Here is a 27,034-nt window from a genome sequence, read left to right on the forward strand (position 1 = left end):
ATTTTTTCATAAATATATATTCGAAATTTTCGACTGTTATTTCAACCAAGGTTTCCTGTTTTTACAAATTCTATTCGAATGGGCTTTGTTATTTCGTTCAAAAAGTTTTTCACCTGTTAAAATTTATTCTAAATTATGTACATTAATTAAACCTAAATAACTTATTCAATAACATTTACGTTAATTTAAATTAAAATGAAATTTCTTACAGACTATAGTCACCTTAGGTCACTGCACTGTATTCATTGAATCCATTAGCCGTTCTTGAACATAACATCAGAATGTAATGTTAGAAAAGTCTAAGTACAATGGCTAGTATGACGACAAGGCCGGCAATTGAAGCACGGCCTTGCGAAGCCTATGTTTTTTTCGCCTGCTGAGGTCTTCGCAGTAAATGAAGAGGGTCCCTCCTATACCTCGCGTACAATTCTCTTTTGAAAGTCTCGAAGTGTTTACGGTTTTTCTCGTTCTGTTTCTCCCTCCAAAGAGGGCGCGTCCTCCGCGCCTGTAGGCCCCAGTGAATTGTAAAGATTGGAGAGAGTACTTTGAATTGATATCCGATCAGGAACATCTCGTAAACCTAGAGACAATAAAAACCATTATAACTCATTATTAATAAAATATATATTATAATTCGTAAGTGGACATTAGACACAACCTAGTAGGTCACTAATAGTGCAAATAATGGGAGAAGATACCGGTCCATAATAATCATTTTTTTTTTAAATATAGTAGCAATGCCCCAAATTAATAAAGGAGTTCCTAATATTCTCCCTATTACATATATATTTACCCCGCCTTTTAAGCTTATCACTTGTGTTAGGAGTGGGGACGACTATAGCCCAATGGGTCAGGATCGATTCTGCGTCTTCTTACACCGCTAGGCAGATCGTAAACCATTGCCATTCTTTCCGAACCGGTGATAGATTTTTAATAATTAATTACAAGTTTCACCCTTGAATATTAACTTTGACTAACAACACGTATGCCAAGAGTAACTCTTTGAACTTTTATTCTCAAAAATATCTTTATTTTAAACTCATAACGTAATAAACCAGCACACGTTTAATATTTCATTAAAATCCTCCGGTGTATAAAAAGGTTCGTTAAAAACGTAGTTTTTCTGTGAACGGTACCATTTTGTCGATTCAAAAGAGCTCGTAAAAGCCTACTAGAATAAAACACGAATTATTGCTTTTGAATATTCTACTTCAAGTAGAATATTGTACGAATTCGTTTGAATCTGAACAATTTATGTTTTAATTGGAACATATGTTAAGAGAATAAGTAACTATATATAAATTGTATAATATATTATTTCATTTATTCTATTGATAACAAGGAATGAACAAGGGGGTCATCCGATAAGTGGTGCCTCTAGGATCTGAGATGTTGTTCCACGTTTTGTGACTATGATTAGGGCTATAGCTATAAGTTTGTTATATCTTACGGCTGAATATAGAAATAAAGTTTAATATATGGAGCCATTTATCACTCTATCATCATCATCATCATCATCATCATCTACTATAGGGTAGAGCAACCCTGTATTTGGGTGTAATTCGAGTCATATTGGACTTTGGTCATACCCTTGACTCATACTATAATTAATGTTTAAACATCTTTGTAGAATATCTAGAACTATACATAAACTTGTAACAACACTCCTTGGCAGTTTCGAAACCTCTTTTGATATACACACAAAAAAAAAAAATTGCAAGGTGTTACCTTGTCAAATGTGCTTATAATAGTGCTACTCTGGCGATTTTATTAAAACGTCAAGTGGTTATCAAATTTGATCCCGCCGAAAACAATTAACTAGATACTCAATTGTTAACTATTATACATTTCAAAGTATTTAATTAATATCTGCATATAATTATTATTAGAGCCGAGATAGCCCAGTGGTTAGAACGCGTGCATCTTAACCGATGATTGCGGGTTCAAACCCAGGCAAGCACCACTGAATTTTCATGTGCTTAATTTGTGTTTATAATTCATCTCGTGCTCTACGGTGAAGAAAAACGAAATTCTGCCACATATGTATCCACCAACCAGCATTGGAGTAGCGTGATGGAATATGCTCCAAACCTTATCGTCAAAGGCAGAAAAGGCCTTAGCCCAGCAGTGGGACACGTACTGGCTGTTAATATTGTATCATTATTATTAATAGAAAAATAATCACATGCATTACTTCAAAATAATTACGACAAACTTATTTTGAAACAAAAAATAAGTTTAATCTGACAGCAGTAATTATTGTGAAATTTAAACTGGGACGCGTTATACTTTATTTTAAGTGCATCAAATTTGTCTAAAAATTTAAGTATTTACTTTAATTAATTCGGTAAGACCATGATAAAGGAAGATCCTATTATATTAGTAAAACGGGTTTTATTAAAGTTGGGAGAAAGAACATATGTTTGTAAAATAGAAACTAAATAAAACAATCTATTGCCTCGCAATTTGTGATTCAAGTAACTTAACGGAACATTACCTAGGATACACTATTCAGGAGTTATTGAAACTTTACTTTTAAATTAAAATTTATCGTATAACAGATTACAGAAGGCGCGAGAATTTAATTCGGTTGGGATGATAGTAAAGAAAAAAATGTTCATTATGTAAGCTTTATTTTTAAATGTAACAAAATAAATAAAAACAGTCGATAAACAGAACAGGCGTACGAGCTCAAATATTTGTTCTTTATTTATATCACAGACACTCTCATGCTATTTTAAACTCTCTTGCACTGGTATAAAGTTCATTTCAGAGTGACGATCAAACTCCAGTAGTCTGTGTGACCCAGTCTCGTAAAGAGGCTATGTTACTGAAGACGGTCGGCGACAAAGGCAGAGCGCATCCTCTAGCAAACGATACAACACCAAAAGCGGTTCCTCTGAAAACTGCTGGACCGCCAGAATCACCCTTAAATGAAAATATAAAATTATTCCAATAAGAAACAAATCCGATTTTGAAGAACTTTTCATTCTATTATTTTTGTTTCAGTCTTTTACCTGACATGATGATACGCCTCCGATTAGGAAGTGCCCCCCACAAAACATATTTCTCGTGAGCGAGTCTCCGTATGAAAGTCTACATAACCAGTGTGGAACAACTGGTACATTGGCTTCCATCATTGTCCTTGGAATTCTACGCCCTCCCGGCTAGAAAGCGATAATTTATTATTCGATTTAATAGCTCGAATCAATTAGCTAGGCTTAACTGGGGAATGAATAACTGGGGAGTGTAATGTAAACTTTAATCTCAGAATAATACATAAAAATATAAGACATTCTGAAATTCAGGTATACCTTGAAAAATGCCTTATTGAAAAACATCCATTTTGTGTTAGACGCATATAGAACAACGCAGAATAGAATTATAAATAAAATTAGCTTACAGCAGTAAGTCCCCAGCCAGTAACAGTTAATCGCACAAGCGGTACAGCTTGACGAGGTCGAGGAAGTCTAATAGGTTGGATTGCTGGCCCAAAAACTAGTGGCTGTGAAAGTCGCAATGCAGCAATGTCATGGTCAAACTGTGGCTGCCCGTATTGAGGGTGCACGGTGACTGCAGACACACTGACGATGCGACCTCCGGAGTCTCGTCGTGTACTGCCCACTCGCAATCGAATTGCTTCTGGGGCTGTGCTATAGATATTTAAGAAAATATACGTATAAAAAACTATTTACGTAATAATTATATGTATAAATAATAATAATAATAAAGTAATTAATGTCAACGTTTCTTAATGATAGATAAACGATCACCCAAATTTTAAATTTAATTGACAATTTCATCACCACAATAATCACACGTCGAATTTGACATAATTGAAAAACTTAAAACAAGATTACTTAAAACGAGTAAGAAAAAGCCTGCTAAAAGAACTGAATCCAATAGAAATATATTACTGTAGTTATTAAGGGTACACAAAAACTTCGTAAGCATACAAGTTTAATATAACTTACTTTTGCACACAATGTGCCGCTGTGAGAACATAATCTCTGCTAATTATAAAACCACCACAGAAAGAGTTTCCGTTCATCACCATAGACACCTGATACGGGTGCCTGGTTATCGAACTCGGCCTACCACCAATGATTTGTTCACTGAGCTCAGGGCAAGCGGCTGCCAACTCCACTTCTTGTACCTCATTCTCTGCCACCTCAGTATTTTGATCATCAGAACAACATTCCCCCGCAGTTGTTTGTTGGGGATCTACAATAATAATTTACGTAAAAAGTAACCAAATAACAATTCCCGAAAATTAATTAATTTGAAATAGTTTCAAATAAGAGTTAAAAATTCGATAATTATTAGCGTACATCTTTATTCAATGGGAAAATCTAAGATAAATAATAAAAATAGATAGAAGCAACTATTTAAAACAAAAAGCACTTACCTACAAAATGTGCTATGGTAAGAAGTAGCCATAAAATTGGCCAAGCCATCTCGGAGCAGGTGAACAGCTAACAATTAACTGGAGCTGTAGGAGCTGGAGCGACTACGGCTAGGTCCCAAGCCACAGATTGCAAAATAAGTTTGACCGCAATCGAAAATTTCTCACGCTACTCTAGAGCCACGGTCGCGACCTTTCGTTTGCAGATAAATTAATTTCGGCTAAATTATATATCCACCGTTGGAAACAATGATTTTCAATTTGTCACCTAAATTGGTATTCAAGGTCTTTTTATTAAATTTATATTGAAAAATATATATATCGAAGATTACAAGTTACCAATCTATTATAACAAGACTACTTTCTGTTTTAATGAATCTGACGATTATTTTGTAATCATCTCATTTTTGAAAGCGCAATCACAATTCAATATACCTATTCGTACCTTTCAATTTGTATTTATAAATGATATCGTGTTCGGCGTTGAAAGAAAACCTGCATAGCTCAAACACATGTCGTATTTCCACCAAGCCGCATTGAAGCCGCGTGGTGAAAATTCTCAAAACTCTCTCCTCGAAGGAAGACCTACACCATGGCTGGGAGTCATTTGCAGGTTCTTATTTTCAACTTAATCTGCAATTGTGATAAAATAGATTTCGCCTGCCGATTCACCTGCGTTTAAGGACGGTTGTAGGTTTTAGGTATAAAAAGTACAGGTTACTTTTTACTCCCTTTAAACTTATTTCATACAAAATTTCATCAAATTCGATTGACTGTTTTAACTGTGAAAGGGTACCAAACAGAATTACTTTCGCATTTAAACTTTTAGTATAGATATATAAAGGTACTTTATCTAAATAAATTATGAATATCACCATTTGAAAAAATGTCAGGTGCACGTATACAGTTTCGTTTAATGTTTGTGTACAAATTCTAAAAAAAAACGAACGCTAAATTTTATCGAATAGTTTTTGGTACACGGAATTTTACATCTCAAATACACTCGATTGTCGTCACAACGTGTCGTCATTTCTAACGTCATGTTTCACACGTTTCTAACATAAATAGATCAGCTTACATCTCGTGAACCAGCATTTGAGGATTATTAAAAATACATCAGAGCGGACTGAAATCAGTAAACTGTCTGAAATATATATGTTTCATTCATCTCCAATAATTATTACTCGCAAAACTTCATGCAAATATATTTGTTGTTTTTTTTTTTAATTTACAGCAGGTAGACGGCAAATGTAACATTGACAATTTATTAATATTCTAGACGCCGCTAAAAATGGGATCTAAAACGTTGTGTCCCTTTTGCCTGTAAATACACACGCTCATTGAAATAAAGTTCGATGATGAGATGTTAGCGATAATATAACTGAGTGGTGCGTGGCGCCTGTAACCCAACCACCCAACATAATGTATATTCATATATAATGTATGTTTATACAGATTAGTATAATCTTAAAATATATAATGGTCGCTTTTTATTTAATATTTTAATATATCGATTTAATATTAATATATAATAATAAATATCAATATTGGTAGTAGTTTTACAATTTTATTTAATAAAATACTGCACTATGAATAAAGCTATACAAATATGCCGACTCAGGAAGTCCCTCTTTCGACTATAACACAGCCCGGAGCCCGGATGTATACCATTGAGCTAAATGTATCTTTTATCTAAAAGTTGATTCAGTACAATTCAAATATTGACATTAATAGCAAAACGATATATCTTACAAGTTAAGTAAACATCAACAAAACCAATAGAAATATCAAAATTCAAGAAAATAGAGAAATTTATACGATTTAAAAATATATAACCTCATATATACAAGGAAGTAATATTCTTTTCAATGAGTATCTTTCTATCTTACTATTTTAAAAACCTCATCAAATAGCTGTAACGAGAAAGTAAATAATTACAAATGGCGTCTCAAATATTTATTCGAAATTTAAAATGGAAAATAATATCAATACGAAATGATCACTAAAATTTATTTCGCCTGTATTATTTCGGATCTTTTGAGCAATCTGGCCGTTGATAAAGAAAAAGTACCGTGATTAGCTTAGTTAACAATCCGTTGAAACATCCAATCAGTTCTAACGAGAGGATATTTCGAAAGATTTCCTGCGAAATGGTAAATTCGCGACAGACGGATTGGCACAAAACCGACTTTTTATTATTTTTAGTATCAGTTCTTCCGTTCGGCGGACGTCTGAAAATAATTATATCGCTTGCAACATTCCACGTTTTATGAGATTTCTAATCGTTTGCTTCTTAAGAAACACTGGGAAATATTCAATGGAAAAATGTGTTCCTTTAATTTAGTCGAGTCTCATTCGCTTGTGAAAATCGACTCCATAGCCTGTTTGTTTGTTGCATACATTTATTTACTTGCCTACGTTGAAAATTGTTACAAAAGCTTAAAATAAATTGGGTCGAAAATATAATTTTAATTCAGTGTAATAAATTCAGAAAGATGAGGTGGTCCAGTGGACAAATCACGTGGATCTTAAGCGATGGTCGCGTATTCAAACACAGGCAAGCGCCACTGAATTTGATGTATTGAATTAATTAGTGTTTACAATTAATTTTGTACTTGTGGAAAACCTGCGGTTTTGAAGCAAAAACCCTACATGTATGGATAAAATTCTGCTCCGTGTGTATACACCGCGCACGGGTGCAAGATAGTGATAATGTCTAAGCCTTCTCCATAAGAGCCGCACTCCTCAATGGGTCACTTACTAAATTTTTTCGATGTAATTTAATCGATTTTCCAGATTATTATAAACAGAAATCAGGTGATAACTTTCGCATCGATCTATGAATAAAATCGATGATTAATCGACCTTCACCCGCCAACGGACCGTGTCGGCCCAAGTAAATGGAATTTGTTTTTATATAAGTGATCAGATTCAATACAATGAGGGAATTACACTTGTTTATTGATTTACATAAGAATTATTAACATTACGTCCTTAAATATATATAAATATGAATTCTAAATAGTGGAATATTGGGAAAAATGCTAGAAGCATTTCCCCGTTGAATCGCAATTCCGATCCTCTGGGCTAAAAACGAACCAGCCCTCCTGTCACCAGTGCAGGCAATAAGACGAGGTGTTATAATTTATGGGTATAAATACTGAAATACTGTCACGATCAATTTCGGTTTTTTTTTTGATAATAATTAAGTCGACGTACAAATAGGTCGCCTGGGTAAGTGGTCACCACCACCGATAGAAATGTCTACTGGCGTTGTAAGAAATAACCATTCCTTAAATTTCCAATGCGCCCCCAACCTTTAGAACTAAGATATTCTGTACTTGGTTTATGAACCCTGGATTTCATAATACTACCTTATGAGTTAGCCACTAGACCAGTTGAAAAAACATAATTATTCAAACAAATAATTATAAACGCTTCCGCTCGTACTTTAGACCTGTAAGATATAAACTGTAACAAAGCTGGGTCAAATGCTGAAATAGTTTCTAAAACCACGAATATGAACAACAAAAGAAACCATTCTTATAAAAGAGTCATTATGTCAATTACTTATTGATAAATAAATAAAATACTGAGGTAAGTATAACGGACGGTCGTTGAATAGCTATAATAAAAGATTTTGTTTTCTTTATTATGACAATACTACAAAATGTAAGAGTTTTCTAAAGTTTTTGATTTCCCAAGACAAAACATGCCTCCTTATTTATATCCGTATTATTTTTAATAGAAGGAAAATGTGATTGCAGTATTTTAACATTCACGGGGATTTAACGGCTACAAGACTATTCGATAATATACACACACAAGCTCACACACTGCCTAAGAGACAGATCGTGACCGACTTGTAAGGTGGTCCACCACGATCCCGCAGCCACTTCGATCCGTGCCCAAGACGGCTTTCGCAGCGTTTTTAGTAGGTACGGAAACAACCAACCCCGATTGACCCACCCAGGGTACCACGGCCACGGGTACCTACCTTACTGAACCTCCTCAGATGGGCTTGCACAAAGTCCAACCACATAGTAAAATGATCTTATACGCGTTGACTTGTATTATACATATTAATAACTAACTGCCCCGCGGTTTCGCAAATTATTTTTTTATCATAATATACGAAAGTTAAAAACTTATTTTTGCTCGAACCATATTTTATATTTTCCCTTGGGAATGCTTCATTTTTTCACAATAAGAAGTATTAAATAGGTGTTGACATAGGCAACAATATCACCATACAAAATTACATAAAAATCCGTTAAGATTTTTCGTGGTAAGAAGTACGCAGATACGCATTTAATAATAAACATATTTGACCTCTGTATCGATAATATCAAGTAATGACTATGAGGATAAGACAAAATATATTCAATGTACAGACATGGCTCGGTTACAGTTTTTTTATAGATAAAGATGTGGAAAAAATTATATATTTACATTTCTTTACAACATAGGTAAGTTCCATTGATCGGATAATTGTAGATAAATTATTGTAGATAATTATAGATGTAATTAACATCTCAAAATGTTATTTTAGAAGGTAATAATTTTCACTGCAGACGTGAAAATTATTAACTTAAGAAAATTAATCAAAAAGTTCTGAAAAAGTCACAAGCTACTACTATAACGACAATAATACAATAAATATTAATACACTAATACTTGTTCCGGCTTTGCGCGGATAGATTAAGAGTCTAAATAAAACGTTTACATTGAACGACACACAAAGAAAAAGTCTTCTCGTTCCTAAAAAGAACAAAACTCCAAAGTTTCATCATAATCAGACGAATGATTTAGTAACGTATAAAATACAGACACACAGACATTAAATTTTATCTATATTGATGGATCATATGACATCATTGTGGTCAATGTAATTACAGAAATACAAGTTACAGATATCGTATTGGCTTACATCTCAAAATATTAACACCTTCGATTAATGAAATAATTAACAAAAAAAAAAAAGAAAATGATTAAAATGAAACGAGAAAACGCCAAGCGTTGCGGACAAGGTATTCGTCGAAATACCGCGCGTCGTTGCGACGCTGCGGCCGAGCGCGCGTCACGGCGGTCTCGACATACCGTATCGAATTTCAGCAATACACGCCGCCTCGCTCTCCAACCGAGCTATTTCTGTAGCATCCTCGCCGCGTACACAATGATCAGGGGTGACAGACACTATATACATATATTATACAAACAATGACTGTTTTTAGTTTTACTAATATTTAAAATGGTAGACGATTACGATATTACTCGTTAAGTCATTAATACTTTAAATATGTCAATTAATATTAAACAAACAAAGCGTAAATAATGACTTTTTTATTTATAACCGTATTTATCTTTTTTTTTTTTTAACTTTCATGATAAAGGAAATATATTATATAAATTGTCACGAAATAATTACAAAATACCTACTAAAAATTTTGTTTTTACCAACGTCGTTTTTCAAACACTTTTATTTTTCAGTGACAACAACTTTTTTTTATTCAAAAACCATATCTGCACCCCTGAAATGGATACACGTCACACGCTGTAACATCCGTACGGTTTTACGCTGAATGCAAATAAACTACGACGAATATATTTGTATGTTAAACCATATTACGTTTATAAATAAAGTATAGGAACTTTAATACATTAAAAGTATTAAGTAACACATTACAAAATACAATAATCCGATAAACATTACGAATAATAATAACATCATATTTACTTGGTGGTAGAGCTTTGTGCTAGCCCGTCTGGGTACTCATCAGATATTCTACCGCCAAACAGCAGTACTCAGTATTATTACGTTCCTGTTTGAAGGTTAAGTGAGTCAGTGTAACTACAGGCACAAGGGATATAAAATCTCAGTTTCCAAGGTTGGTAGCTAATTGGCGATGTAGAGAATGGTTAATATTTATCACCGGTGGTGACCACTTACAATAAGGTGGCCCATTTGGTAGTCCGCCAATCTTTACCATATAAAAAACAGTAAAAAATTATATATTGATATTTAACGGGATGATACGGGTTCAAATTCGGAAATACACCATTAAGCTATCGCTTAATTTTTTTCTATTGTAAATTTACATCTTGCTCGGCGGCGAAGAAAACAGTCATGACAAAATCTGCACGTGTATTCAGTCCGCATTAAATTCGTAGAAACAGACTTTTTCATTTAATCACACTCACGAAAGGTAACGACTTTTTTGTTTTCAAATAAAACCAGAGTCACAGTTATTAACGAGACAGCGAAAAGCAATACAAATCTTACACCTCAACATAATATTGGGATTGATATGCAATATCTTTATTAACAGCAATGATTACATCATTCTGACCGATTTCGGCCAAGGTGGCGTATCTCGAGAGACTAGGCAACTACGCGAATTATAGTACACATGTTCGTTTTGTAACACAAGTGAACTCTCATAGTCCGAAGGGACGAACAATCCGATACGGGCGGCAAGAGTTCAAACGAAGGACTGGTGACTTTACGGGCTTTCCGAAAAACGGTACTGTGATCGAGTATTTCTCGATACAGAAACGAAATTACATTTTAGCCCGATCCGGGATTTGAATTCAGGACTTCCAGATGTACGATCTACTCCTTATAAGTTGTAAGACAACCTACCTAAAAAAAACTAACGCAAATAGGCACTCGAGTTATTTACATTAATCTGATATCATGATACATATATTTTTTTAATTATAAATATGTCTTTGATTAAATTTTAAAGATTTAAAATCTATCTGGCAGCTTACATTGAAGTCATATCAATATTTAGTGTTATTTCCCTTTCCTAACATACTGGGTGAATCACCTTTCAAAATTAATTAAGCCACTCACTATATATTAAAAAGACGACCTAACAGTCGTTGGATAAGATGTGTAACATTTGACATCTCACTTAGGAAAATGAATTAGTACCATCCAATGGCCAACGTTAGAATCGAGTACGCCCATTGGTCAAATCAAACAGCGCGCGCTGCCCTGATTTTCTGTTACACACTTCCGTCCCTTTTCATATAATCACATCCATAGATCGAAGGAGAGTTAAAAAGTTACAAATGAAAAATTAAACCGTTATAATACAAATACACTGTACGTGTCGATGTCACAAATGAAGTTGTTTAATTTACTACTCAGTGCTCAGTCTAGTACATATTTTGTGTCAACGTGCCTTTGCTTGTCCGTTGACTCGTAAATATTTAGTCACGCAATCATTCATACGTGCTGGCACGATGCAATGAACACTACACATACGAGCGACTTTAATTTAATTTAACTATCGCCACAATGCTTAAACTGTTAGAGTGCTGTATACAACGTATTCGACACAATTGAATAAAAAATTACGATAACTATTATATAATATTCATGTTATTTTTATATAAAAATCATAACATACAATTCGTTTTAAAAAATACTCTTGTGTAATAAGTTATTTCACTATCGTATCCCTAATACATATAATCCGATGGCACGGCAAACTTCCATCCCGTGTTCAACGGTCAACAGATGATTTTTTAAAACAACCTTCCTTTGTTCAGCATGGAATTCCTGTTGTGCAAAATATCTTGCCGTTAGGCCAACCGGTTTAGACTGAGCGTGAGTAATTTATTTATTATTGTATTTAAGTTTATATTCATAACTGATTCACACCAAATCTGCTGATCAGATTCGAATTATTTTCTTTACGTAGGTAGATATATCTCGGAATAGGCCATATTTATTATTTATTTATTTTAAATTCATAAGAAAATCAAACACTTGAATCTAAATAATTTGAAGCTTAACAGAATTGTGTTTTTTATCTTCCAATATATTTAGTTACGTCCTTTTTGCACCTGTATACTATAACATCGTAGGTTTTGAGAGTTGCCAAAAGGGCACAGATTATTTCTGCAGTGTCAGGTAGTATTATAGAGAAGTAGGTACATTGACATATTACAATACACTCTTGTAACTTAACTGATTCATCCATTTTTATTCTGTTGTGGTTTTTATCAATCTTTTATTAATCTTGTTTTATTAAAGTTTAATGAAAGCAATGGCACTTTGATAAAGGGACAATTAGCTTAATTATATATTGTTGTACTGTAATTAACAAATCAACTACATAATTATAAGCTTTGTTGTGTTTTCACTTATTCAGTTTAGACAAAAGAGGATTTATGATTAGCTACCACATTATAAAAACGATTTTGTTTTAAAAGTTTGTTTTGATTCTTATTAATGCCAAATCAATCACCGATATTTAAAGAAAATATGTTAAGAGTTTAAATGTATGATGCAAAGATCAATCATCAGAATACAAAACAAAACAGTTATGAAGCGTAACACCTCCCTGATAGATCCCGGGTGCCAACTGCCAAACATCGCTTGGCACGGCTCCATGATGGCATACAAGACAACTAGAAGTCGTACCGTAAATCAGCGGCTAACGCAAGCATTAGGCTTTGTTTATTCTTATTAGTTCACCTGTACTTCTCTAAATGTTATGTTTCAGGTGCGATTTAATAATACCGAATTATTCTGGTCGAATAATGTTAGGGTTATATACTCTTATATAAGTAACGTTATTTTTTCTTTTAACCTTTACATACAATTTTCTATTTATTTTATCATAAAATACTTCGACGTAAGGTATCGACCAGCTGTCATCTGTCACCTGAATGTTTCACGGTTTATGAATAACATCCGAAATAAATAAAAAAATCGGTTTGTGTACTACTGTCGGTAATAATGTCCTCTACAACGTCACCGGACGCTAACACTAGGCAGGTTGCTAGTTAAATTAATCGAGCTAGATGTTGGGAGTCCTAAGGGCCTCCTCTGAGACCTCGAATTAGAATATCATCGACGTCGGAAGGAATAACGTGTGCGTTGTCATACGTCTAAGCATCCACGAGACATAATGAATCTCGACCGACGAGGGACCTCGACGATTGTAGACATAAAATCTCGATTCCCAAGGTTAGCGGCGCATTGGCGATGTAAGGAAAGTTTAAAATTTCTTTCGGCGCCAATGTCTATGGGCAGCGGTGACCACTTACCATGAGACGACCCATTTGTTCGTCCGCCTACATATGCTATACTGTAGCATATCTAGGCGTTATTGTTATGTAAGCATTATAAAGTTAATATAAGTCTTTACAGAATTCATTAATTTAAATTGCTCTAATGTTTTAGTTACTATACTATACTATATTTATTATTGTGGTAATATATATATAGCTATAATATTTAAATAAACATTATGTTTGGTGAAATCCGTATCAAATTCAATGAAGTAATGTACAACAGAAACTCCATCCGACTACAAACATACACTGCGCCGGGTAAATTAGTTTCAAGCTATTTATAGAAAAGTTTCTATGACATGAAGATCTATAAATATAATTAAAGGGTTCGCGACAGAAAACTACAAACGTGACTGTGCCAAAAATCTGCACCAACTGTGAATTCGAAATATCTATGACAACATTATATACATCATTACATAGTATAAAAAAAAATCGTTTACCGCTGTCTGTCCCTGTGTGTGCTTAGATATTTAAAATTACACAACGGAATTTGATGCGGTTTTTTTATAATAGATTGAATGATTCAAGAGAAAGGTTTATATGTATAATACATGCTCAATGTAGTAGAGAAATACTGATAATTTTAGACATTAAAAAATTGATCATTTTTTGCGCTTACTTTGCAAACGCTGGCTGAACCCTATGTGATAGATCAAGATAATGTACTATAGTATTGTACACCTTATAAAAGTCTTCAAAATAGTCAGCGATGGTATATGTCTGTCTCTTAGGGATAACCCACAATAACCACTTTTTATTCTTAACTTTTTACGAGAAATAATGGCTTTTTTCCAAAACTATTTTAAGGAATACAGCATCAATCCTTATCCAATTAAGTACCTTAAATACATTGTGAATTTAATATAGATAAATATGGCGCTTTTAAAGCATTTATTTTAAATTGATATTTTCAAAGATATTACAGATTAAAAACGCAGGGAAATAGTGGTTTGTATTGTCTAATGACTGAAAAACTGTGAACGTTGTAAGACATTCTATAGTATATTTAGTATCAGCATTTCACCCGTGCGAAGCCGCGGCGGGTCGCTAGTTGTTTGTATAATACTAAAATATTCACTCATGTCTATCTTAATATTTAAATACGATACAAATTTCCTTTTTATACGAAGTTTTAATTTTATTCACATAATTTGGAACAATGTCATTACGCTTGCGTATCACATGTAGATTCGCGTCAAATAAAATAGAAATGGAATTCCCGTTATTTATACCCGAATATTAGGATTCCCAGTGCCAAAAAATCATGTTGAAATTAAATTGCTTCAAAGGCTTGGTCTTCTCTTAAGATGAAAACCTAATAACAAGATTTCATTCATAGCCGACCATCAGTTGAATAACAAACACAAATTAGGCAACAAGAAAAAATTGGTGAAAGTGCCTTGAGTTTGGCTATCTTAGATTCAGATTAACATGTTCTCATCACTAGGCCTTCTCTGCTGTACATTGTTTCTGAAATAATATACGTTGACACGGTGGACAAAGGAACAGTCGGTAAAAACATAATAAGAAAAAACCCTATTAATCTGCGAGTATGGAATCAGAAAAAATAATTTCATGACAACATGTGATGGTCTCAAATATGAAAGGTACGAAAAGGAGCTCGCTAAACTTAAAACGAAATGTAACTAATTTTGCGTCAGAGTCGTTTCACGCTGAAACATCCATATGAAAGATCCTCCTGACTATGTTCCGGCCAACGCGACTAATCTGGAGCACTAGCCCACTGCGAATGATAGTGCAAAATAATTGTCGCATCAAAGGTGCACTCTCTATTCCCACGTGTTCATTTGATCGAATAGCAATTCTTCAAGACCGAAGATTAAACATAGATCCATAGGCTACGTACATTCCAAGTCAAGGAAATTAAACAATGCCATTCTCTGCGTCTCCAGTCTGGTACTGAAAATTTCATGCCAGCAAAATTCAATGACTTCGTAATACTAACCTGGAATTAGAAGTTACAACTTGTTCGGAATCTGCAGCCATAAAAATTAGCAACTAACAACGATAGAGCTACTTTAAGACACGGTTCTCTCGATTTTGTCCTTGAAAATAATACAAAGTACTTTCACTTCATCAAATTGAATTTTATCTAATTTCACATTAAACTATTCAAAAATCTGTCCTACTGTTTCCATTTATCCGCTAAAAACTTGTCTTATAAATAAGTATGTGGCTTCGCTTGTTCTAAAATTATCCGTAGTTTTAAAACTAATGTTTATCCTGACGTGGAATCCATTAAAATGCAAATAGCTTACATTATATCAAGACATCCAATATAACATGTTGTATAATGGAATTTTTTATATTATTATATGCGAGATGTATGTTTGTCTTCATTTGCGATGATTTGAGACTATATTACATAGACTGTAATGGATATTTCTTTTCCTAGGAAAAAAATATTAACGTTTGACGACGTCTCACGTCGTTTTGTCCATTATGCTCCAGGTTAAAATTAGAAAGAGTCAGGTTCTCTTTTGTTTATTATTACTTTCAAATTCACGAATGTGAATGACATATGTAAATATTTAACCAAATATTAGAATATACATAAATACAAAAGTTGAAATATTCAATCTTCTAGAATGTTTATATTCATATAGTTTAATGGTACAAGGTTGGTGACGCACTGGCAATGCAAGGGATGGTTAATATTTCTTACGGTGCCATTTGGTGACCGCTTATCATCAACTGGCCCATTTTTGAGTCTGCCTATCTATTTTAAATAAAAAGTACTTACAAAAAAGAAACTCATTAAAATCTATTAATTTTTTTTTAAGAGATTCTTATAACCTAATATTACCATATTATTTTAACCTGTAAGTTACCTGTTACTTATAACCTGTAAGATTATAAGTATACATAATAACATAATATGTACCGACGGTTGAGATGCAGGCGATTTCGCAGCTCCCGCGGTGCAATAAACTAATCACGTGTTGCAGAAACAATTGCACGAAGCTATTTAAAGATCGTGCAATTATTCACACGTGGAAGAGTAGGTACAACGGATTTTGATAAAATTTATTAGAAGGAACCCGAAGCAGAGTAAATATAATTAAAGGTTTAATGAGTTTTGGTTGAACCAAGAGATCGAAGGTCGTTCAGCAAAATTATATCATGTAGGATTGAGAAAAAAACGAAGGAAATAAATCGTTAGCCTACATTCGATTGACAAGAACGATACTCGCTGATTTAAAGGAACGATTATGAGCGACATCTAATGACTAACGTAAGGGGGGCTTGCCTTGTACATTTTTTGTTCATTTCTATCTAGTTTTCTAAGTTAAATTGCTTTGGTCGCGATCAGATTTAATATTCAAGGTCTAATTTTAATTTCTACTTTCAATTTCACTCACGGAATATCAATTAAACTGTATTGTAATTTGTAAGCATATTACAAGATCAGGGAGTTGCAAGAATTAATTTAAGTATAATCAATATTGTAATATATATTGTATCCAATAATATGTGAAAAATAAAAAATAAATGTTTATAAACTATAGGCAGCTCCAAAAAGTAAAGCATGATTAGACAAAATGTAAATAAAAATATATGTTTTTTTTTAAGAAACGTTTCCATAGATATTGATCTAAATTAATCCAAACTTGATATGTGATTCTATGTGTGTGTAGTTTATGTGTCAGTAAATCCGTGGGTGTGTGTATCTTGGCATGAGTCTGACATATCTGCGATTATGTAATTATAAGATAGAAAAAAAGCTCATTCTTTACAAAATCCTAATTCACTTTAGTAATATTAAAATGATTGCTATTTATAGCATTCTGTATTATCTGTAATCTATTAATCCAATCTGAATCCGACGAAGGCTTACGCAGAGATTATTCAGCCAACAGGTTTAATTTATTTTGTATTACTGTATTCTGGTTTCAATGTTGAGTTAGCCAGTATAATTTCAGACACAAAGGACATATAAATTTTATATTGCGCGGTTGGCGGTGCATTATGGTGGAAGAAATGTTTTTTTACCATTGTCTACGACTAAAGCAACCATAAATTAAGAAAAAACTTATCTTCCTTTTTCTGAGATAAAGTTATATAATATATTTATTAATGATTCGATTTTATTTTGTTCATTTTGTGTTCTAAGTTGAACGTTCACGTCCAGGGTGAATAGCCTTAACCCCAAACACAAAAACCCATCCAAATTAAATTTCTTTGTAAATTGTTAAAACTATGAAAATAATAATAACGATACAAATGACCCAAATTCCATTCCATCTGGACCGAGAAATTTTAATTCGGAGTTTTTTGGGTGAATTTATGCGACGGGGACGTCAGAGGCCGGACTGGAATGAAACTCATTAATCTGATAGCGTTTCAATATGTGGCGCCATCTATAAATTATGTCGTGACCAATTACGCGCTGTCGTGACGGAAAAAAAGTTTATTTATAGGTCAGATACGAAAAAAATATCTTATTTGGATATACGATATAATCTGTAATATTAATCAAATAATGTGACATTATCTGGAGTCTAACCAACTCCACCAATCAGCTATCGTAAGGTCCCCTGACATTTGCATTAACGGCACGACTGTCATAGACTGAATGACGTCGTCAATAATCTAATATGGCGGACGGAAGCGACTTGATAATAGACATCCTTCACTCGATTTATATTATTATTTATTTATTATGTTTCGTTCGCAAAACTAGTATAATAATTTAGGTGGTACATACATGAACAAAATAAACAACAATGAAAGAATTATTTGTTTCCTGTTGGCATCTGCAAACATTTAAAGTAACATTAACTCACTCTAAGCTCATAAACACTTTATATATTTTAATTTAAATAAAATATTGTATTATTAGTAATATTATACTATTTACATTTCAATGTTAGTAATATTTTAATTACTGAGAGATATTTTTAATCATTGCAACACTCATTACGTAATTTATATCAATCGGCATGTAGGTACTGTATACTGTACGAGCCAATTTAAATAAAAAATCATGAACAACTCTTTTCAAACAACAAGCTAGCTGAGACATATTTATTTGAACGAGTATTAATGTTCTCTTTCCGATAAATAACTGTTTATTTCGAATGCTTGCCTTCGTTAAACATTTGTATTCTTGAAACTATAACTGATAATAAGATTCCTGGCAGTGGATCGAATAGCATTATTGTATGAGATAAAGTACGTCACAGCCAAAAATATCAGCAATTGCTTAAAATACTTATGTCTTTATGATAAAATATGGTTTTATGTTTACGTAAATTAATTTCGAGGCGAACACTGCCCGAGCACTTATTAAAATAGGGTTCAAATCGTTTAATATGGTTTTTAATACGTGACAAAGTAAACTTGAGAAAATATATAACTATTAAAACGTATAAACTTTTCCTCCATTCAATATTACAACTTACACTAATCGGGTATCTCGTCTTGTGAAAACATATCGTTTATACTTTTTTGGTTATAAAGTTCGCTCGTACAAGGCAAATCCGAAACATTTCAAAGACTATAAGGCCACCGAATGGTAGATCAGTTAGCAATACTTATACAGCAGAACACATAGTACAGAAAGTAAATATTCATCAGTAACAATATGTAGAGACAAGCGCTTTCCGCTACCATTCCTTCGGCTTTATTGAAGTCCAAAAATACGAGGTAATAATCTTTGTGAATAAAGTATTGGATAATAATACAATATATTAACATAACTTTATAACAAAATGTTCTTTGGTTTAAAGATATAAGGCTGCAGATCACGTGTTCCTGGGTTCAAATCATAAGTTCGCCTGATGAAAATGAACTGGGTTTCTCTGTCGAAATATCTCAGTAACGAACCGAAGTCTGGAAGTTGGAAGTATATACACTACCGTGCCTCGAAAAGTACGTGATCCTGCACCCTTTTCGAGCATGTTGGATTTGCCGTCCTATCAGATTATGAGAGTAAGGGAATAGAGGGTGTACCTGCGTAAACACTTGGGCATAATATTCCTGCGTAGCTAACTGGTCTCCCTTGAGATTGTTCGCCGTAGCCGAAATTGGTCGGAACATCGCCAACATTATCATATATTAATATTAACATTACTATAATTAATTGTTGCCTTGTTTTACAGTAAATCAGCGGCTCGCGCTTTTCTAAAAGATCTTCTTACATTTTCGACATAGATTACAAAAATCAACCGATAATCCTCTGAGTTTTAAAAACACAATTAGCAATCAAAGGTTTTTCTTGATTTTATATAATATACTGAAACTTAAAAAATATGTGATAATTTACCAAAGTGGATGTTTTTAACATAATGTGGAACATAAAGTAAGTGCATTTATGTAGTTTAAGCTTTTCATTAATTTCATTTATACACTTAAATGGTTTTATTAAATTTATACAAGTAGCACGATTAAAGCAACGACTGAAATATTTAACTCGTAATTAATCATCTGTTAGTCGAAAGAGGTTTACAGGTTAACGTCAACCGCCACAGTTATTTCTAACGCATTTCACAAACAACTCTCAGCCAGCTGCGCGTTGGCCTCTTGTTTATGATATTTTTTGTGGACAGAATTAACGTTAAACGCCCTGGTAATGTGTCAAGTTTAGAAACGTGCTTGTATCCATGTCATTCAAAATTGAATAAAATTAAAATTGCGTCTGGTAATTGATTTAATGCAAATAAAGCTTATTTTTGTTGTTAAAGAGGAGGTCAGTCAACGAACACATAGACAACCCGATAGAAAGAGCCACTATCAGAAGTAGAAACAACTTTTTGCAATATCTATGCAACGCGGTCTTAAGATGAACTGTGTATGCTCTTGTGTCTGCTACTACACTAACTTATCCTTCAAACGAAACCTAGCAATACAAAGGAATGCTGGCCGGTGAAACAGAAAAGCCCTATCAATATGTAAATCTGAAATGTTCATATTACCTTTAATTATCAAATCAAATTCCTTTATTCACTTATTAAATGTCAAATTAAGCACTACCACCGTCTCGGAAAAGAAAATACCTTGACCTGAAAAGAACGGGCAAAAGAAACTCAGCGTGTTTTTTTTTTTGTCTTTTTTCAATTTGTGATGGTTTACATATATTCAATATCACAAAGAAATATCCAGGAGGCGATCGTTTCATTCCCACGGCGTGCTATCAACCATGACGTCACTAATTATAAGGCACATATTCAGTGACCTAATTTTATGTGACGTCAGATGTTTATTCACATAGATGATATTCAGCGACTTTTTAAAAAAGTCTTATGATAAAAAGAAAAAATAGTTTGGAGTCAGTTTGAAATTAAAATTTATGACTTCAATATTGCGTCACTATAAATTTGCACCGTTTTCAGTACGTGTCCGAGTTATACTAGCTTTAATTTTTATAATGCATTATTATTTTCAACGTCTCGCAATATTCTTACTCTATTGGATATAAAACACAATGAAGCAGTCGTAGTATAATTACTCTTTTTATTAAAACACATCGAAACACTCGTATTAAATGCGAGGAAAGTATGTGTGGATGCTACGTGTCTAACTGCACAATCCTGGTTTAGTTATTTAACGGAGCCGAAACAATATAGTAAGGCTAGGTAGGATTCAATTAGTGACGTATTAATGCTGTTGCCAAGATGGCACTTTTCATAATAGTCACCAAGTTTTTGTTACTTTTTAATTAGACTTTTCTAAGAAAATCCTCTCAAATCAACATCACACACAAGTTCTGTGAATCTAATAATTAGTTTTACCTATAGATCTATCCACTCACGAAATTGCTCTTCTCCTAATTAGCTATATATGTAATTAATAATATAATACGTCCTTCTCCTTAAATTTGGGCCGGTATTTTGCTGACATTTACTGACCGTTGCTTGGATATATATTTATAAAACAAATCAATTTTACAATTCAGCCTGTACAGATATGACGAAGTTATGCCTAAACATACAAACAAATATATGTACGAGTATAATTATATCCAAACTAAGAACCGTTTCCCTTTTTTGTAAATATAAACAAAAAAAGTAATTTTATTGTTATTGGACAATAATAATAAGACTGTATGCTTTAATTTAAAATATAGCGTAAAAAAAATTATGTATACGTAAGCAAAGCGATGTCTCGTTAGAACGAGGTCAGCCAACTTCGGTCACCCGGAGGTACAGTGATCCATATTAAAATGAAACATTTACCTCTCTTCCGTAGTTTGACGGTCCACAGACATATTTACAAATATATGTGGTTCACAGTACTGGCAACATTCCAATTACCGTCATGAAACTTTATTATGTCTTTTCATTAGATCCAAGCAGCCATTATTATGTATGATCGTTTTAACACGAAAAATGTGTTTTATTAACATTTAACATCTTCGATAAATTCACTAGAGGCATAAAGTTGTTATGTATATTAAGATAATTTAAACCCAAGCCTACAGAGCTCTATTATAAGAAAACCTATTTTTTTTTAGAGTTTTGTCTGTTTTTTTAACTCCACGACTCATGCGCGCTTTCATAGTCCGATGGAAAAAAACGACTTTCTCGACAAAATCTTAAAGGATATTGATCCAGGGATCGAACTCAAGACACTTAGATCTATAGTGATATAATCTAATTACTAAAACAACATAAATCCTTCAATAACTTAAATATATTTGAATCGTCATTTTATAAGATACAAAAAAGCCGGTACTCATATAGATTCTACCGAATGTATGTACGGTTCAAAATATTGAAACTACCGAAAAAATAATCTGGTAATACCATCACATTACGTCATATACAACTAAACATATATAATACAAGAAAATCAACGAATACCGACTCTACACCTTGAATACCAACGATACTACCAATAATAGATGATAAAATAAAATTCAGAATAATAGTATACATATTAATATTTGTTTTAAGATAAACTTCAAAATTATTCAAATGTAAGAGAAAGAATATCGACTTTGCAAAGTTGGAAACAGGTAACACGAGTTGATCCTTACTTCTCGTGTTTTAGGAATGTTTTTATCAAAACATCAACAGAATTATTATTAGTTTTTTCTGGTTTCATGTAAACATACTAGGCAGCTTCATAAATAGGATACGTTGACGTCACGGCGACGAATGCAGGTCTGTCTTCCTAATAAAATTTATATTTATACTAGCATGACCCGCCAGACGTGATCCTGGTTATGTATATATGTATGTCAATTGTCATGGCAAACGATATGGAGGCTAATGAGCTATAACGTCAACTAATGACGACTTTGTACGAAGTGGTTAATATAAAAACCATTTCTACATCAAAAAACACGTTATTATAACAAGTAATATCTTAACCAATAACTCTTTTTCGCCGTAGAGCGTATTGCGAGTAGTATGATAAGCCCAGAGCTCGTTTTAGAAATGTCATAAATACAGTAATTGAGTATCTACATATGGACGCTTCTGGATTGCCATTGAGAGAGCTCAGTAGGCCACGATAGAAAAGGCCATTAACCATTTTTTAACCAAATAACAGATTATAATATTATTATTTTGATCATTATTTATTTTTATATATCTTTAACGTATAGCACGTTAAAGATATATAAATATTTGATTGATATAATGTTTCAATTTCACGTATTATAATATTTCTATCTACATACATTATACATTAATACATTGACATGAAGAAGAATTCGCCAGAGCCAGCTGATGTGTATATATCATATCTTACCTGAGTATTCCTGGTGAAACCGTAGCCCAAAAATCTCTCATCATGAGCCGGTACCGTGTCTGGAGCCACATAGAAGGGCTCATATAACAATTCAAAGTTTGTCACGTTGTGGCTGATGTGAGTGTCGAGAGTTTCGTTACCACCAGACGACTCCCATCTAGAATAACACAAATTTTCAAAGTTCCGTCGATACCATAAAGGCAAATTATCTGTTTATTATCAGAAACCACACAAACCTTGAAAAGTTTGAGGCGTACTGGTTGTAAATAAAAACCTTTCTGTGAAAAGGTATGGCTAATTTGTTTCTCGATAGCCTAAGTAACTCCGATTTGTTAGCAGGAAAATGCGCTACGCGTTTGTCCAATTCATACGTTGGTACGACATACGCACACAGAGGGCACTTTGGTGCGGTTGCCAGAAAGTTGTCTAGCGCCTCTCCCATTCCTCGAGACGGTACTATATCCACATCAACTAGGAATACATAAGGTGTGTGGCAATTTCTTCTGGCCAAGTTTCTAAGATGATTCTGTGGGTAAGGATGCCGCGCTCTCCACGCAACTGTATCCGCTCTTCTTTCTCCCGGAGGCAATGGAGCTGCTTCACAGTTTTTTGCCCAATTAGGCATATTACCCTGGATTCCTGGTCTATCGACGGGCGTAGCGGCGTGCAGAGCCAATCGAGCGTACACTTCCGGCTGACATCGGAACAACCACGTGGCGAATGCCCTCAGAAGTCTCAACTCGTCTCCGGCTACGAATACTGCTACCGATATAGGTCCTGTCCAGTGAGCAGCAACTCTGAGTAATTCGTGCAATCTTTCTATGGAGCTCTGAGTCGCTAAACACACACGGTGATTAGCTGATGCTTCAGCATACATGTCTCCAACTGTGGCATAATCGAACATCCTATATGATCTAGAGCTGTCCCATCGACCAAGTCGTAAGTCGAGCCTGGCTATAGGATCGTCGTCGACAGCCATAACCGCAGCCGTATCGACGCACGGTTCGCAGGTTGGTAGCTCGCTGGGAGGTGGCGTGGTCCGCACGCTACAGGGTTGTGGGCTCAGCAGCCACATGTTGGCAACTGCATTGTACACGACAAGTGCGATTGCTGCGAGGGTCACCACACTCCATTGACAACGCCACCGCCACTGCAATGAAGAAAACACATTCATCAAACTATCATTAAGTTTTCCACAACATATCTATGAAAAAACAATTAAAATAGTATTTTTTTAAATAAAACTAAGAAAACAAATAAAGCTCCAAACAGTACAGATAGTTAAAAAATAGCTTACAATCTTGTCTCTTCGTATCTTCGCCATGGGTCGCTGCCAACTTGAGATTCACATTACATCAGTAAAGGTTGCCTCAGACTGACATCATCTCTGTTCGCAGCTAGGCATATTCCCAACTGTTAACGCAAGTGATATTAATGAACAAAGCTTCGTACTGAAAGCACAATTAAAACAAAGATTTGTTTTCATGAATTAAGACAAAATTCATATCGCGTACAAATATTTAATTCAATAATTAATAATATTTTATAAGTTATAAATATAAGTCTTTTTTAAATCAATGCAAGCAAGGACACCCAAAATTACGATTAAAATCGAACAATACTAAAATATTAAAGTGTGCAATTTTCAGTTATTTTTTTTAAAATACTCACAGCTTATTTCAGTTCTTCATTAATATTTGACATTTGTTGATATTTTTTTTTTATATATTTCGCAGTGATAGTTTATATTCTGCACTTATTTGTAGAGTATAACCTCTACGCAATTAATACTTCAAATGCTTATTATCATTTGACCACATCACACTGATATAACATTTCGTAAATAATAAATCATTTAAAAAAAAACACTAAATGTATTTCAATATTTAGTAATAGATAAAATAAGAATGTATTCTCTGGTAAAAATACACCGACTTGGGTGGTAATGTCTGCTTTAAGAGCGCATGTTCAGCTTTCGATCATGCGCAGAAGAATAAGACTCGATAATTTTATAATTTGTTGTTGTCGGTTTATTTATAAGAGCTAATCAAATATAACCTTATTTTATATACAACAATAACATTACAATTAAATAAATACATAGTTTCGAAAAGTTTTTTTGTATAATACGTAGATATTTTAATGTCTGCAGAACAAACACGTAAATACATATACATACAGGGCCGGATTTAGGGGAGGGCAGCCGAGCAACAGCCCCGGGGCCTAAAAATGAGAGAAGCCCCCACAACAGAGATTCCGACGAGTTAACAAATATCTAGACATAGACAAATTACAAAACTGTTACTAATTATTGTTTTAAAAGTTACCGACACAAGTAAATAAATTGAAACTTACTGATTTCAATTAAAATATTCAAATTAATTCATAATATAATTAAGGTCTCCCCGCCTCAGTTGCTCTAGGACCTCCAGACCTTTAAATCCGACTGTATAGATATATATGTACATCTATCTATACCAATAAATGAGGAGAAGTTTTGTTGTGCCTATTGCCTGCAAAAAAACTACTAAACCAATATATGTAGAACATAGGGAGATGATGCAGAATATGCAGCGTGTTTCGGTGAAGGTTTCATATGGCAAATCCTATGTCTTGGTGTAAAATGAAATGAACAGCAGCAACAGGAATCTGTACTGCCAGCAGTGGTAGTGTTACTATAAATTATATTATATAAACAGAATGTTTGTTGGTTTATTTTTTCAACGCAGTAATGAACGGGCGTTATTCATGATTGGAGGACTATTATTGTAAAAGTCATTCTCTCATCTCGCGAACCCGCGATCTATTACACAATATAATATTGTGTGGTAGATTGCGGGTTTAATATTAAACTATATTCTAGATAAATTAGTGAATAATCACAATGAATTTTACATGATTTAAATTAAATTATGTTCTACATACATTGGCGGACTAAGCCCGTCAGAAGCCCTGGGCGGCAACCCTGAATGAGGCCCCCCAACTTTTAAAAAAAATGTCGTTTCACAAACTTTTTATTCAGTTCACATTGTTTACATACAGTGTGTATAAATAAATGTTTATTTTTATTTATTATGTAAAAAGTGTAGATGGCAGTAGAGAAGCGTTTTGATCTTGTTGAAATTATGTATGTAGGTACTAAATACATTTTTAAAGTGTTGTTTAGGATTTTATCAGGGAACGCGGATGTATTTGACCCCCCCCCCCTCCCCTCAAGACAGGAAACCCGGGGCGAGCCGCCCCTTCCGCCTCCCTGTTAGTCCGCCACTGTCTACATAACGTCGAGATGTTTAATTGTATATAATAAACATTATAAAACAGTTACCTTTATCTTATTTCCCATTAATGATGGATCACAATCAATTTTCAGTACACTATTAAATTTCAAATCGTATAAAACGGGATATATTAATTGAATAATTAAATTTTGATATTTTACACTTATATTCTTAGTTGTTAAATGAAAAATAAATTAAATATCTTAATTACATAACAAAATGTTTTATATTCTTGCTTCGTATGATTTTTTATACTTTGTATATTATTTTTAGAATTGAAATCTACACTAGGCTTACACTACTAAAATGTTCTATGACTATAATATTATGAACTCGGCAGTTGTGTTATGTATACTTCTACCAATCATAAACATAGTATTTTCCTAATCTATTATGACGAAGGTGTTAATACTAACGGTACAGTAGCAAAAGTGTGCTAGTAAGTTTACTTTAAATTTACCTGTTTAATTTTACCTCCATAACATTAAATTTCAACTACGTTAGTTAGAACTACTATTATAAATACGACAGC

General features: G+C 33.5%; 2 protein-coding genes across 2 annotated transcripts; both read right to left on the bottom strand.

Moving 5' to 3' along the window:
• LOC113397389 (beta-1,4-glucuronyltransferase 1) lies at positions 1-25,172 on the bottom strand. The gene is made up of 5 exons (XM_026635703.2): positions 24,896-25,172; positions 24,522-24,637; positions 23,461-24,374; positions 23,225-23,381; positions 1-580 (listed from the first exon to the last, which is right to left on the bottom strand). Exons 2-5 carry the CDS (start codon positions 24,546-24,548, stop codon positions 359-361), a joined length of 1,320 nt encoding a protein of 439 aa, XP_026491488.1. The 5' UTR covers positions 24,549-24,637; positions 24,896-25,172; the 3' UTR covers positions 1-358.
• LOC113397390 (trypsin-like) lies at positions 2,617-4,772 on the bottom strand. The gene is made up of 5 exons (XM_026635704.2): positions 4,409-4,772; positions 3,975-4,224; positions 3,404-3,653; positions 3,018-3,167; positions 2,617-2,928 (listed from the first exon to the last, which is right to left on the bottom strand). The coding sequence occupies exons 1-5, from the start codon at positions 4,455-4,457 to the stop codon at positions 2,782-2,784; spliced, it is 846 nt and encodes a 281-aa protein (XP_026491489.1). The 5' UTR covers positions 4,458-4,772; the 3' UTR covers positions 2,617-2,781.
• Positions 25,173-27,034: the final 1,862 nt, after the last annotated feature.

The sequence above is a fragment of the Vanessa tameamea genome, chromosome 3, assembly GCF_037043105.1.
Source record: "Vanessa tameamea isolate UH-Manoa-2023 chromosome 3, ilVanTame1 primary haplotype, whole genome shotgun sequence".
NCBI classification, from domain to species: Eukaryota; Metazoa; Arthropoda; class Insecta; order Lepidoptera; family Nymphalidae; genus Vanessa; species Vanessa tameamea.